This window comes from Alligator mississippiensis, chromosome 6 (assembly GCF_030867095.1).
Source record: "Alligator mississippiensis isolate rAllMis1 chromosome 6, rAllMis1, whole genome shotgun sequence".
Taxonomy (NCBI): Eukaryota; Metazoa; Chordata; order Crocodylia; family Alligatoridae; genus Alligator; species Alligator mississippiensis.
The window spans coordinates 25,255,546-25,271,546 of record NC_081829.1 but is presented as its reverse complement, the minus strand read 5'-3'; the positions used below and the strand labels follow the sequence as shown (position 1 = coordinate 25,271,546).

General features: G+C 42.7%; 1 protein-coding gene across 4 annotated transcripts in view; it reads left to right on the top strand.

Annotated features, from left to right (window-relative positions):
* The window catches only part of USP54 (ubiquitin specific peptidase 54), a 204,447-nt gene that overhangs the window by 126,641 nt on the left and 61,805 nt on the right, over positions 1-16,001 (top strand). For all 4 annotated transcript variants that reach the window (XM_014601451.3, XM_019497156.2, XM_019497155.2 and 1 more), the window contains exons 5-7: positions 8,526-8,660; positions 12,627-12,740; positions 12,923-13,005. In XM_014601451.3, the coding sequence (XP_014456937.2) occupies positions 8,526-8,660; positions 12,627-12,740; positions 12,923-13,005 (332 nt within the window). The remainder of the gene's footprint in view (positions 1-8,525; positions 8,661-12,626; positions 12,741-12,922; positions 13,006-16,001) is intronic.

The window sequence follows — 16,001 nt, the reverse complement described above, 5'->3', positions numbered from 1 at the left end:
AGGGTAATAAAGCACTGCAACAGGCTACCCAGAGAGATTGTGGAATGTCAATCTTTGGAGGTTAAGACCTGGCTAGACAAAACCTTGGCTGGGTTGATATAGGTGGGAATGGTATTGCTTTGAGCAGGGGGTTGGACTAAATGACTTCCTGAGGTCTCTTCCAACCCTAATTTTCTGTGAATCTATGATTCTGTCAAACTCTTTTGAATAAGTAAATCATTCCCTCAAGAAACATACCTAAGTATAAACAAAGACGTCAGCACTTGGTAAAACCAAATAAAAAGTTGAGATTGCTTTTGATGCAAGCCAGTCTTGGTGTGTTTCTTAATTTACCAATCAGTTTTTCAGTGGTGTTTATATTGTGTAAAGTGTCCAAAGTCTGCACAGAGGCCTTAGGAATCTTTTCAGTCTTCAATTGCTGTGTGACGTGTAAGTAAAACAGAATGTTGGAAATTTGTTTGAGGCAAGTTGAAGAATTGTTTTGCACTTGGATCTACTTATTAGGGCTGTGTGACATTTCGGTCCCTGATTCGATTTGGTGGAGATTCAGCCCAAATTGGTGGCCGAATCTCTGAATCCGAATTGAATCAGAACCCTCCAAATTGATTTGGAGAGATTCGGAGATTCAGACATAGAGACTGCTTTAAATGTTTTTTCTACATACCTCTAGGTAGCAGGGGCTAGTGAATGCTGCGATGCTGGGGTGGATGGAGTGTCCCACAGAAGCGCGGGGGCTCCCCAGCATGCTCAGCAGCAGACCCGGAAGTGGACCAGAAGCATTTCTGGTCCGCTTCTGGGTCTGCCGGGGAGCACGTGGGGGCCCCCTGCACCTCCCCCCAGCTCAGTGACTGGTGCCTCCTGGGTCTGGGGCAGGGGGGACCCGGGGTCCCCCTGCGGCCAATCGCTGAGCCAGGGGAGGGGGCGAGGGGGCCCCCTGCACGCTCCCTGGCAGACCCAGAAGTGGACCTGAAGTACTTTGCCGTTGAGCACATGGAGGACCTCCCCACACTCCCGTAGGATGCTCCATGCGCCCCAGCATCACAGTGATCATGAGCCACACCTGCTACCTTGAGGTATGTAGAAAAAACATTTAAAGCTGTGTCTATGTCCAAATCGCTGATTCTCCAAATCGGCATCAAATCTTCAGATTCGGATTTGGACGAATAGAATCAGGGACAGTGATCCGAATCAATGAATCAAATCACTGCCCCCAATTCGGGCTGAATCCAAATCCGAATCAAATAGGGCCTGTTTCACACACACCTACTACTTTGGCCTACTTAAACTGTCTTGCAGCCATTGGCTATGATGCTACTTTATCTCCTGAAGTGGCAGGAAAACCTTCACTATAATGTATGCACAATTCACTCTAATGTAGGCATATACACCTGAGGGTTTCCAGTTTATATTTTATTACTGTATTGTTTGCTATTTTGAAACCAGATATTAAAAATTGAAGTAAAACAATTATAAAATAAAGGAGCATAACAAAACAAGAAAGAAGCCTTTTGGTTATATTACAGGTAGAATATGCATATCCTCTTGTTGCATGCTCGTAGGAAGGATGGGAAGAAGGAAAGACTTGAGTTTTCACACTTTTTTATGACTTTATGAAATCTTTTAAAGGAACTCTAAGGTAAACTATCATATAAATACACACACAGATAAATTAGTATATGTATATGCTGGTTACCCCATAAATAATTTTTGTAACTTTGAACTGTCTTTGGCCATACTGGTCATACTAAAGGAGCACCAGGACCTCTGGTCTGTCAAATTGGATATGCCCCTGTTCCTGGTGTTTGAGACGGTTCTTTGCTTTGCTTCTTTGAGCTGTTGAAATAGTGTTTAATTCTTGTCAAATTACTTGTTTTTTTTCGCATAATTAATTCAGATGTTGCCCCAGGCCTAAATAGTCATCTGATCTTTAGAGGTAACTCTACATGAGTACCAGGACAAAAGGCAAATAGGAGATGCAGATCCTCAGCTGCAATCTCAAACACTAGTTCTGCAAAACATTTGAGATGCTTTAATGTAGTTGCAGGTTTTTGTATGACCCCAGATGCTTTTGCTCCCTTGTATGATATTGCTGCCATGACATACAAACAGCTTTCTGATTTATTATTAATGCTGAAGTCTGCTGTGTTCTTTTTTTCTTCCTTTGCTTTTCCTAGTGCATGGCTTTGGTTTGGTGTTTGTTTATCTCAGCTCATAGGGGCAGGGGGGGGGAGGGAAATCCGTCCTCTGTATTGAGTATGCCACAAAGAGCTTGTTCTCCTTCCAGGGATTGTGCTGGGAGCTCTGTAGTGCCAGGATGTGGGACAGAGTGTTTTTTGTTGTTCACAAAGAAGAATGCTGCATTGATTGATAAATTCCAGTAAGGCTGTTCAATTAGTAATTTTGTCATGTGCAACAAAAGCAGGAAGAATGTGAATTTTCTCTTTAGAAATATTATTTTGTAAGGTAAAAGTTGAAGACAATAAGATTTTTTTTTATTGCCTTCAGGATGAAAAAGACTATAGGTCAGGTTGTTGATTAGGTGCTGATTTAAGAAAAATTCCTAAAGTGATTTGAGAAATTAGGTAGTTTCAGTGAATAAGCTGAATGAGGCTCCAAATGGGGCTGTGACTTAAGTGGTAGAACAGCAACAAACATGTAAAAGAATTGCTTGTTAGAATATTGCTTTTTGACAAAAATGATCTACTTTACAGATAAATTAGCAGCAACCATAACCTCCTGAATTACCTATCTTAAAAGTATAACTTCCTAATAATTCCTATATTTTATTTTGATAAAGCGGTCAGTACTTTGTCACCTGTGTTGATAAGCAGCCTTTTGTGCTGGCTTCTGACTCTATAAACAATCAAGTGGTATTCATTAGATTTGTTTTGTGGGAGTAGCCAGGGAATAGCCTTGTTTTACAGACTGGATTAGGATGGGTTTTAGAGCAAGGAGGATGGTGTGGGAAAAAGCATATAACATTTGTTGGATAGAGAGGGTATCCAGGCTTCATTTGTTGGAGTGTTTAGGTAGTAACATATTAAAATAACAAAAGTGAGGGGCAGATGAGGGAAAGATGAGAAGCTTCCGTCTTGATGTTACGGAGAAGTCTTAAGTAGAGATGCATCGATACCTTGGTCCCATATCGGATCGGCACTGATACAAGGAAAATCAACTGTATCAGCAATCGGCTTTTTTTGGCTGATGTAGCTGATAAATGCCCCATGTATATGCAGCTGCAGCACAGCACACAGGTGGGCAGGAGTGCAGCCTGGCAGCATGAAGAGCACCTGAGTCCATCTGGTAAATCTGTTGTGAGGGAAGAGGCATGAGGGTTGCAGATCATGGCCCTAGCGGTGCAGGAGGGAGTGGGGCTGGGGAAGGTGCAGGGGCACAGCCAGGGCAGAACTGTGAGCAGCTTGTTCGGTGGGTGGCTCCTGCTGCTGCGTGCACACTGGGAGGGCATGGAGGGCACATGCCCCCAGATCTGCATGCAGGGCAGGGTGAGCTGCCTCTGTGGGCTGCGGTGGCGTTGGGCTCTTCCTAGCTGGGGCTGGGCCAGGCTACTCTTGGGGAGGGTGGTGGCAGTGCTGGGAGGAGGCTTTGTGGGGGGCTTTGGGAGGGGGCCTGGGGCTGCAGCCACCCCAAAATTCGCTATAGCCCCCCCCTTCCAGCACTGCTGCCACCCGCCCTGAGCGCAGCCGGCACAGCCCCTTGCCGGGAAGAGCCCAGCACTGCCCCAGCCCGAGCTTGCAGTAGCAGCCTGCCCTCCCCCTGTGCACAGATCTGGAGGCACATGTCCTTCATGCCCTCTTGGGGTTCATGCAGCAGCATGAACCACCCTCTCCCCCCCCCTTTTGGACTAGCTGCTTGTGGCTCCGTTCCCCACTCTGCCCCGGCTGTGCAGCCCCTGCCCCAGCCCCACTCCCTCCCTCACTGTGGGGGCCTTAATCTGCCCCTCCTCCCCTTCCCTTCTCCCTCACCCTTCCTCCACAACAGACTTACCAACCAGACCCTGCTCTCCATGCTGTCTGGCTGCATGTCAGATTGGTATCGGCCAATATGGCTCATTAAAAAATCAGCCCTCAGTATCAGCCTAAAAATTCTCTATCAGTGCACCCCTAGTCTGAACTATTGGAAGGATGGATTCTGAAAGAAGGCTGATCTAGTTGGATAGAAGGAACAAAAAAATGTTTTTTGGACCTGTTTTTTGGGGGGGTTAATTATAGCTGTGCAGATGGAAAGTGTTAAATGAATGTCAAAGGAAAAAAATATCAGGTAATGAGATGGGTGGGAAGATGATTTGAAATTGCCCCTGAAGACCAAGATGTGACTGACAACAAAGAGAATACCCTGGTATGCTAAAAATGGAGTCAAACACTGAAGAGTGGAGAATCTTTGGATGAAAGAAGATTTCAGTTTTCATCATGCTAAAAATTAAAGTTCATCCAAGTATCAGAATAGATTGCAAGCAAAATTTAGGAGCATTTCAACCACAGCAAATTTTTCCCTTCTTTGTAAAAGGGAGATAACTTGTCTGTTCTCTAAAGCTTTAGCAGTGTTTTGGCAGCAATAGTGAGTAATTTTGTTTGTACAGTTTAAATACGAAAGATACTTAATTTGCAGAAGAGAACGAGAGATTTCCACAATTTGGAGGAGTGTGGCAAAGCAGCTCCTTGGCTCCTGCCAGCCAGAATTCTGGCCTGGGTTTGGTGCAAAGATTAATTTACAAGATAAGGGTGTAGTCTGGGGGCAAGATCTGGGATTAGGAAGAGTAAGAATTAATTTGTCTAGTTTTAAAGTAAAAAAGAGGAAGGAAAACACCATTCCCTTGCATCTCATGCTGTGCTCCAGTCCTGTTTTAGAGAAAAGGTAAGCTCTGCCAGAACACAAAGACCCAGCTGGATCATTTTCTCAGGCTCTCTGCCCACTAAAAATATTGTTATGCTTTAAATACTGTGCTTAGACACAGCATGCAAGAGCATTACAGTCCTAGTCATCCTAAATTTATATTGCAGTTATACTCCTGCCTGGCCCAGACAGTGCCAGACTGCATTTGCATTGAATTTAAGGACAGGCCCAGGTATTTGAGAATGTTTCTTGAATGTGTTCAAATCTACAACATATATGTAGGAACTTTTATTGCTTAATATAGAATTTAAAATGTTCCTTACGGTTCCTTGGCTAATGAATCACTTCCTTGACTTAGGTGTGGCGAGTAACAAATTTCACAACTCTTGCTATTGTTTGAGTTGGGAGAGTTTTCTGCAATACTGGTTTAATAACTTCAACGGTTGATTAGTTTCTTTTGTGAAGGCTGCATCTTCAAAATGTAAAAATCTAGAAATGTGCATAATTTTTTAAAATGATAACATAAATCCTGTGAAAAGCAGAAAAACAAGTCTCAAAAATCAAGAAATGTATGTTTTTGATAAGGCAGGCAAGGATCTTTGGGTAGATGTGATATCTTTTATTAGACCAACTGTTTTTGATGATTTTTTTTTCATTGAACCTGTTTTATATCATCTAACAACTGCCATAGGTTAATGTAAAGAACACATCAAGAAGTCAAGACTTGAGGCTTTTATTTAATATTACACTCCCACAGACACATTTGCACACTAGAAGTTCGTAGTATTTTATAACTCCTGTAGAGGTCGGTCTGTTCCATTCATTAGCTCTGCTACTAAGACTGTGTCCACTCTAAATCTACAACACTCCAGACTGATGTCCTCAGACACACTTCTCAGCTCCAAGCAGGCTACCAACTAAACTGGAAGCAGTATAACTGTGCCCACATGGCACTGCAGGAGGACTAGCTAGGATAAAAATGGGATAATTCAGTCTATCATTCAGCAGCACTAATTAGCCCGTTTGAAGCATGATGTGGGCTGCTTGCAAATGTTAAAAAAAATAAAAAGGGGTGCTTTACTTTAAACTTGGTGCACTCCCACGCTGAGCCCAGCACATACCTAGAAGAGGCAGCATCTTGCCTGACGTCTGAATAGATTGGGCACTTTAATGGGACTTTTTGACGCTTTTATGTAATAGCTGATTGAATCAGCTTTAGCTAAAAGCACCAAAAAGTCCCACTGAAGCACCTGATCTGTACAGATGCTGCAGAGGCATTGAAGTAACATGCTGCTGCTTCTGCTTCTTACTGTACCACCTAACTGTTGACACTGCTGGGAACTGCAGTGGTGCCATACAAAAAAGTGGTGAACCTGGAGGCAGATGCACTGTAGAAGAACTTGTATATAAGTTGTAATGACAAATTAACTTTTTTTACTTCTTCACTTCTGTTTATATTATACTGCTAGATCTTTGTTTGCCGCTGGAGGAATCCCAGTTTAGACATCTTCAACGAATCATCTGTGACTCATTCCCTTTCCTCTGTACTGAATAATGTCCTTTGTGTTCTCCAGAAGTAACATGATTGCTCTTTGGTAGAAAAGGAAGGTGAACTGAGTTGGGATGGGGGCTTAAGTTTTCATTAAATGTCCATGGCTCTTTGCAGGAGTAATATACTGGGACCTGTTTGTTACTCCTTACAGAAAAGCTTTCTGCTACAGTTTTTTTCATCAGATCATCCAGAATAGCAAAGCTTAACCAATTTTATCCCCTTTCACCCAGTCATTTTTTAACAATAGCATCGAGTTCAATAACAGTAATTAAAGTAGGAAAAAAGTAAGTTACAGAGTCCATTTTTTAAAATACATGCAACATCTCAGGGTACCAGAGGAAATCTGTCTGTAATTAGAGGCAAGGAGTAGCAAAGGGACCAACATGATTATAGATCCTCATTACTGCTCAACACGCAGGAATTAGTTGGGATGACAGCTCAGCAAAACAGTGCAGCAGTCTGGCAGTTCCAGGCATGTTCTCCTTCCCCTCTGACTAGTTTAAAAGGCAGAAAAGTCAAGCTAGGGTCCAGCTAAATAAAGCATCATTATTATATCTATGCAATGTGATTTTTGTTTTAAGTACTGGTAGTGTGGACAAGTAGTCCCAAGTTGTTTAGAGCTGGAAGTAAATAAGAAACCCTGGGCAGCCCAAAGAAGGGAATGATTAATTGTATTGAATTACTTTTATTCTCCTCTTGTAGAAGGGAGCCTTTAGCAGGAAGTTAAATAAAGGGGGAGAGACAACAACTGTCAGATACTTGGGGATGGGTTTTTCAAAGTTAGGTGCATAGACATACTAATGAATAAAATTCAGTGTTGATCAACTCTGTAATACAGACCAAAAAGAATAATGCATATTGAAATGAATTATCCAGATTGTCAGGCTATAGTTAAAGAAACCATCTGAGAAAAAGTCATTACAGTACATAGCATTTAATTAGTGTTGCTCAGTGTGCAGTAGCAGGTAAAATAAGCAAAACTAAAGATAGCATAAAATTATATTATGCCACTGTGTACCACATATTCCAATGATATGTCCTCACCTGGAATACTAGGATGATTTTCAGTCTTACTGTTTCCAAAAGGAAATAGAAACACCACTGTTTTTGAGACTGATAACAATCATTAGAGTCACGGAAGGGTTTTCGTAGAAGGAAATAGAATATATTGGGAATGTATAAAGAGGGGATTATAAGAAGGATGAAATAGTGCAGAGAAAGTAATCGGCTATTCCTATCTAATTTTTCTGGTTATGCCAGAACAAAAGGAAGCAGCAGCAAACCCACATAGTGTCATGTAGGCGTGGTAGTGAGTAGAGTGGACGTCTATCATGAATGGTCCCTTAGAAATCTTCTTTTAATAGAAGTCAATATAGCAGGCTTTAGGCTTCACACATCTTGGGACTGCATTTTTCAGCCTCCTTCAATAGCTGATTTGCAGGACAAGGAGGATTTTGAGAAAAATTGAAAGCTGGGAAATTTGGTACCAGTAAAAAGGAATCACAATGTATATGTATTGTTTGGAATGCATTGCTGTAAAGTATCACTGAAGAAAATAATGTAATAGTATTAAAAAGGATTGGATATAGTTATAGATGAGAATGTGAGCAGTTAAAATAGATTAGACCTAAAAACATGTACAAATTTGGAAGAGATATGAATTCTATAAACATCCCAGTGGACATATCATCCCATAATTTTTTACCATCATTAGCTGCTGTCAGACATAATATACTGGTTTGGAAAGACCAGTGATCTAATCTGGTATAGCCTTTTTAAGGAGGGTAGTGGGCTGGTAGATCAGAACAGGAAGGTATTCCAGGCTTCTGACATTGTGTAAGAAAAGAGTTTGACATTGTTGGCAACCATATGATATAAGAAATTAGGCAGAAAAAGAAACAAAGTAATTGATAAGGGTCTTAAAGATGAAACTAGGAAGTTTCCATTTGATGTACTTGATGCTGTATTCATCTGTCTGCTTTAGAGAACAGTGTTAGATTGAAATACAAAGTGCAGAATTAAGAGATTCTTTCATCTTTGTGTGCTTCTCAGACCTAATGAAGAGTTAGGATTGTGTAATAATTTTTACCACAAAGATGACATTTTTCTCCTCCTCTGTCAGGGTATCTTCAACCAATTTCAGTGTAGCAGTGAGAAAGTATTGCCATCTGATGCCCTGCGCAGTGCCCTTGCAAAAACGTTTCAGGATGAGCAGCGCTTCCAACTGGGTATCATGGATGATGCTGCTGAGTGTTTTGTAAGTATTCTGTTTGTGTAACACATTCATATGGGTGGTTGACTAGCCTTGCAAATGTGCACAGAAATCACCACACTAAGATGTTTTAACTTGGAGGGGCATGTATGTGCTGGTTATGATAAATAGATGTAACCAAGTCCCAGTTTGAAGTGGTTGGGGTTTCCCTCTCTGGGGGGATTATCACTGATGAATGATAAAGGGAAATTCAGACTGCTTGGTGTAGGTGGTCAAGCTAAGCCTCCTAGTGGAGATAGTCTATACTGCCAAAAGAACACTTCTACTGCATTAGCTAAATCAACGTAACTAGGTACTACGGGTGTGTGAAACGGGCCTGTCAGGTAGTTACTGGGTAAGGGCTTGAGCCTCTGCACCCTGCTGACATCCACCAGACGCTCCCTGCTGACATCCACCGGTCTCCTCAGGGTGGTCTGCAACCCTTTTTTAGGTTGGTCCAGGTGAAGCCTGATGCCCTCTCTTTCTGCCTGCCATGATTTTGATGATAATTAGATGTAAATGAAAGGGAGGTGGTGACTACCCACCTCCACCTGGATCAACCGCTGGGTTCTGTCCCAGTACCTGAAGCCTCGGGGAAAGGTTGATGAAAGGAATAGCCTGAGATAACTCCTTATTTTTCTCTCATTTATTTTTAGGGTTTCCCCTTTCCTTTTATATGCTCTTTCTCTTTTTTCCTTTTCTTTTGAAAGATGCAAACAAAAATCCAGTCCTGTATAACTGGGGTTCCGCTCACCCCTTTGCAGCTCGTCGGTGGCTTCTTCCTTTCCTGGGCTTCTCCCAGGCCCTTTGCTAATTTGTAGCTGTGCCAGGCTTAATTGCCAGCGTGGGATTGCTTAACAAGGAGGGGAACTCCCTTGTTAAGGCAGCCTGCAGGAGATCCGGTCTTCCTCGTCCTTCAGCTTCCCCACTCCTAATCTAGCCAGGGAGCCACCAAGGAAGTGTGATCCTTCTTCCTTCATTGGAGGGAGTAGGGCCAGGGGGTGCCTGGATGGGCTCCAAAGAGGTGGTCACACCTTCCTCTTCACTCCCATGGCGAGGGTGTGACCACCTCTTCGGAGCTCGTCCAGGCACCTACCCAGCTCTCGACACGTTCTCCCTACATCTCCAGCTTCTGGGCTTCCTCCTTCTCACTCCCCATCGGCTCCCCCTCTGCCCCCCGTTGCTCAGTTCCTGGCCCCCAGATATCGCCCTGCCTGTGGATTAGCACCAATCCGCTTCACCTGGCAAGGTGGTAAACCCAGGTGGGGGCAGATGAGCAGTTCCTGCCACAGCGTGGACATCTTGGTTGGGTGAGTTCTGTGCCCCTGGCTGGGGATGCATTCCAGGTAAGTACCCTTCGGATCCTCACAGGGCCCTATTTGATTTGTATTTGGCCTGAATCGGGGACAGTGATTTGATTCATTGATTTGGATCGCTGTTCCTGATTTGATTCGGCCAAATCCAAATCTGAAGATTCAATGCTGATTCAGAGAATCAGCGATTCAGACATAGACACAGCTTTAAATGTTTTTTCTACATACCTCGAGGTACCAGGCACGGCTTGTGAACGCTGCAATGCTGGGGTGAATGGAGCATCCCACAGGAACACGGGGACCCCCCATGTGTCCAGTGGCTAACTCAGAAGTGGACTGGAAGTACTTTCGGTCCACTACCGGGTCTGCTGGGGAGCGTGCTAGGCCCCCCCCCCACACACACACACACCTCCCCAGCTCAGCGATCAGCAGAGGAGGGACCCCAAGTGCCCCTCCTCCCCACCCCAGACCCAGGAGGCACCAGTTGCTGAGCTGGAGGGGTGTGGAGGGGCCCCACTGCGCACTTTCTGGTGGACCTGCAAATGGACTAGAAGTGCTTCTGGTCCACTTCCGGGTCTGCTGCCAAGCACACTGAGGAGCCCCCTGCGGTTCTTTGGGACACTTCATCACAGCATTGACAAGCCACCTGGTACCTTGAGGTATGTAGAAAAAACATTTAAAGCTGTGTCTATGTCCACATCTCCAAATCTCTCTGAATCAATTTGGAGAGTTTCGATTTGATTCAGAGGGATTAAAGGGTCCTCTGATTCGATTCGGATTCAGAGATTTGGCCACTGAATCGGGCTGAATCTCCACCAAATCGAATTGGGGACTGAAGCTTCGCACAGCCCTACTAGGGACCTGCTTAATTCATGGTTTCTTAGATTTCACATAAACCACAAAATCCACAATTGTATGGAGAGGAAACTTTACTTAAAAAAAACAACAAACTTAATAAAAATAAAATACTGGCACCCCAGTGGGAACCAGCAGTCCTCACTGCCTCGCAACACACCCAGGAGGGGAAGGTGGCTGGGCGGCATAAAGGGCAGCCAGTAGCCAAGATGACAGCTAGCCCCCCATCCCTTCTCCCCAGTGGGGCAGGCCTCTCTGCCAATCAGCAGTGAGGGGGAGGGGCACTGGGAAATGCCTGCAAAATCAGCTCTTTGTGCCATGATCTAGCTGTGAAAATTCCTTTGTCTGGCCACAAATAAAGTAGGTCCCTAAATATAACCTATCTTGGGAAAAAGGCGCGCTTGCTTGCTCTCGCTCTCTCTTTTTTGCTTGTATAATTTGCCTGTACATGGGGTGGCTTGCTGGTATAGCCCTGTCAGTTACAGTGATACTGGAGACCTCAGTCCTAGCAGCTGACTAGTGGTAACTGTGGCCACAATTAAGAAGGGGCAAAGGCTTACCATGTCTCTTTTAATCTTCAATAACTGTTACTGTTCTCAGTTACACTGTGGTAAGTGAAAGCTAAACCCATAAGTAAGCTGTCCTGATTTAGTTCTGTTGAGTAAGATCAGGAATGGGGACTACTACCAAAGAGCAATTTATATGGGTAGGCCCTTGTTTACCTGCCCTCACTCTCAATTCAGGGCAGATTCGCTCTGTGAGGAGGATTCTAGCTTAGTCACAGGCTGTGAAAGGCATTTGTAGTAAATAAATGTTTCACAGTAGTGGATTTTGTTGTAAGGAAATCCAGTTGAGAACATTTAACTATGGGCCAGTGGCCAGGGCTTGGAAATAATTTTGCTTTAGTGGAATTTTTGTTAAAACAAACTTTGCAATGAAATTCCACTTATAATGGGAAAACTTCCTTTGCAAATGAGCCTGAAGGCAGATATCACTTAACTGAATTTTAAGGTTTTCTTTACAATTGTGATTTCTAGAGACTTATTCAGTGTGGGGAAGAGGAGTTAATATTTTAAAGCACAAGATGGCAACTTGAATTTGCCAACATTTTTATGTCTAATTAATCTAGCTTTGGTGATCTTAGCCCATGATCTCTTTCTCGTCTGTTGGGACAGCACAAATTCAGTAGTAAAAGCAATACCAGTAGAGGTATCTGTGCCTGCCTTATCACAAATTCATGTTGACATCAATGAGCGACTCCTGAGAATTTTTGGAAAATAGAGAACAGGGAGTTGTCTGAAGCAACACCCATGGAAAGAAGCTTTTGCTTCTTGCAGGACCTAATTTGCCTCTTCACTAAAGCTGTTGATTCTTTCTAAGATTCTTCACTATGTTATGAAGTTGCCTATCAGATAGAGTTTGGGTGTGTTGTTTAAAAGCCCCTTGACTATGCAGTAATCAATAGAGATTTATCCAGGATGATGAGCTTGCATTGAAATTTTTGTCTTTCAGCCAGCGCCACCCAACTGTTTTAGATGCTCCAGAGCTGTTACTAGTAAAATAATGGGTATATTTTTCTAGATAAGAAACATGATAGCCATTTTGTGTAGTATCAAGGGGACACACATCTCTCTTGTTCCTAAATAAATTTAGCAAGAATGCTTTGTCCTGTTGTGCAGCATCACTTTTAATAAACCATGTCTTTTCATGATTCACAAGAGTACCTCAGTTATTTATTATTTTGCTTTTGCTTGTCTGCATTACAAATGATCAACACATTTCACTTTTTCTCTCTGGGGACTAGGAGAACCTGTTAATGCGGATTCACTTCCACATTGCAGATGAGACAAAAGAGGACATCTGCACTGCCCCGCACTGCATTTCCCACCAGAAGTTTGCAATGACCTTGTTTGAGCAGGTGAGATAATGTTGTCTGTTTTAGAGACCGCACACCCTCTCCCCCACCCCTCCAAGTCAGATGGTTTAACACCTATGAAATAGGGCACTGTGTTTGAAAAAAATTAAACAGGTACAAGTATATGTGATTTTAACAAATCCATTTTAACCTTCTTTCTGTATCACTTACTCTTCTTGATTTAGTGCGTCTGTACAAGCTGTGGTGCCACCTCTGACCCTCTGCCTTTTATTCAGATGGTACATTACATCTCTACAACCTCACTCTGGTAAGTGTGGGTTTTTCAATGGAAAAGAAAGTTGCTTTGGATACACATACACTTTAGTCTTGGGATTTACCTCCAGCATCGCATAGTTCAATATACAGAACATTGTCTGCTCAGGATTAGCAGAGCTTTGGGAGCTGTGATACAGAACAGCTGACTTGAAATGCAAGGTTGTGTGAGGCTAAAGAGTAGGCTAGAGATCTAGCTGTAGATCAGGGGTGTCAAACTCATCTGACCCCATGACTTGGATGAGGATCCTCTCTGGCCCAGTCTGCAGGCTAGAGCCAGTGGGCAGAGCTGGTCCAGGGGGTGTGCTGTGGCCATGTCCCAGCCCTCTGAGCCACAGGCAGTGTGTGCCAGCCCCAGGCAAACTGCACCCAGCTCTGTGAGCACCCCCTGTCTCCCAGGGGCCTGGCATGGAACATGTGCTGCATGTGGTGCCCCACCAAACTGACTATGAGCACTGGCTCCAGTGTGCACAGATGGCCTGGGGTCCAATCCTGCAGACCCCACTAGACAGCTAGCTGGCTAGTGTGCTAGCTCTGGCATGGCCTGATCCAGACCAGCCCCAGAGCCAGTGTGGAGGGTTGGTCTGGTGTGGCACCACATGCAGCTTGTTCCCCAGACTGACCACAGGTAGTGCCTGCAGCACTGGGTCTAGCCCGCTCTTCAGCCCAGCTCCACGTGGTATACAGGGGCTGGATCATGTGGCTCCACAGGCTGGACCTGGCATCCCTACTGGAGATCAGCAATCAAGGGTACTGACAGAGGATTGTAATAGTAGGGAGTTGATCTAGGACTGAAAGAAATAGGTACTGAATAATGAGTTAAGTGAGACAGGATAGAATTATACTGGAGTCCAGGGCTGAAGAGCACGGACACCTGTGGTGACCCAGAACTGAAAATAAGAGTAATACAAGTTAGGGTTGAGTTGCATTGGCAGAGCTGCCTGGTGGGTTGAACAGAAATAGCAAAGGTAATGCAAGTTAAGAGTAAGTCCCTAACTTTTTTATGAATATTAAACAACTTATTTATGTTGACTCCCAAGTGTGTTGCAATCTTGTTAGTAGGCTTTCATTTTAAACAGATTTGCCTGTAACATCCTGTGCCCAATTTAGGCCAGGATATATTGGTAAATATTTAAGAGCAAAAGGAAAAAATTACAGGTTTCCCTTGCTTTATGTAGGTTCTTTATGTGCAAATTCGCTCTTAAGCAATGACACTTTGTATACCAAAAATTTGTTATATGTGAGGTAAATTCACTCTTATGCGACTGGTGTGGTGGAAGCCCGCAATCAGCTGCTTTGTGCGGTGCATTGTGGGAGTAACGCACACCAAAATGTAGTCTCCTGTGCGGTTCTGTGCTCCTCGCTCATTGTGACACGTTTCTGTAGTTACCATCCCCATTATGGTAACATTCACCACTGCCCTGTGCTTGTGTGTACTGTCTGTTGTTGGTGAGTACCAAAATTGTCTTGTAAGAGTGGTAGAAAGGAATCTGATGATCAGTACAGTCAAGGTCTTAGAACGTATCTCTATTTCTTACATTGTAAAGTGAGTTCCCTATATGAAAATTTGAGTTATGTGCTGTTTTCCAGGAACGCATGTACAGCATAAAGCGAGGGAAACCTGTATCTTAATTCTCAGGTTCCAAGAGCTGCCATATGCTGTTTCTTTGCATTAAATTAACTGGAAACAATCAGTAGTGAACAGTGAAAGTCTGACCATCAAGAGCACATCAAGCAAATAAAAAATATGTAAAAAAAGATTCTTCCAAGTATGTTTTCTGGCTAACAAGTTATTTGATGAACAAATGCTTATACGTTAAGTAAAAGAATTAGAGGAGATTAAAACAATCCCCTCTAGGGAAGTCTTAAGAAGGGGGTGCATCTGCTGTCTAGTCCTAAGAAAAGGCACTGCATTAATCTCCACTAATTTATTTGTTCTTTTCACTGCTTCAGATGAAAACTACCATCTCATAGATAATCAACTAAAATAGGAACAGAACTTAGGTTACCAGATTTATTTCTCTTTTGACGTGTTCTTTTTTGGTTGCCATAGTAAATAGTGTTTATGTGGAACTAGCTAAAAATGTTTTTCTTATTCACTCATTTTGTTCTTTGTGTTGAGTGCAAGAAACAAAATGATGGATGGCTATTCTTTATAATAAATGGAGCTAAAAGTTGAGGCCTGTCACTATATCAGGAATTTAAGATTTCCAGTTACCTTCTCCTAGTATGAGTTATGTTTTAGTTTCATAGTCATGAGAGAGTATGTATATTACCATGAAAAATAATGTAAATGAATGAAGTCCTTAATAGTTTTAGATTGTATGCCTTGTGAACAGTGCATTTTCCTTTCTGAAAATGTTGTCAATATACTTGATTATCCACCAGAAACTGCCTAAGGATAGTGAATGCCATTTTCAAACCCCTGATTGAGATGGAAATAAATTAGCTGCCCACCAGGAAGAGGTATGCCATAGCAGAGCCCAAAAAGGATTTGGATACTGTTTTTAAAATCAGCTTTTTCTCTTATCATGCAAATTAGAAGGAGAAATTATGGTCCTACCGTTTATAAAAAGGATTTTGAGCATATGCTGCATCCATCCCCCTGTGGCTCCTACCTAACATTTCATCTTGTCAGAATTTTTTTACTTGACTGGTACCATTATTTATTTGAATTATTTTATTAATTAAAATTAAACTAGAAATTGATAATAAAAAGCATTGTTTTTATCATTACAGTTTCAACTGAAATTATAATTATTTGGTGCCGTTAAAGTGAATATTAAAATTAATAACTTTTAAAGTCTAACATATTTAATCACTACTAGCAATCTTTTACCTTAGGCAACATTTCATTGGTTGTTCTTTGTTGTTTAATTTATTTATTTTTTTAAATAAATAACCTATGCTGCCCAAACTGAGATGGAAATGCTGACAAGGCTCTGGAAGTTACTTATTTTTAAAAACAAGTATTTAATTTGAAAGTTAACA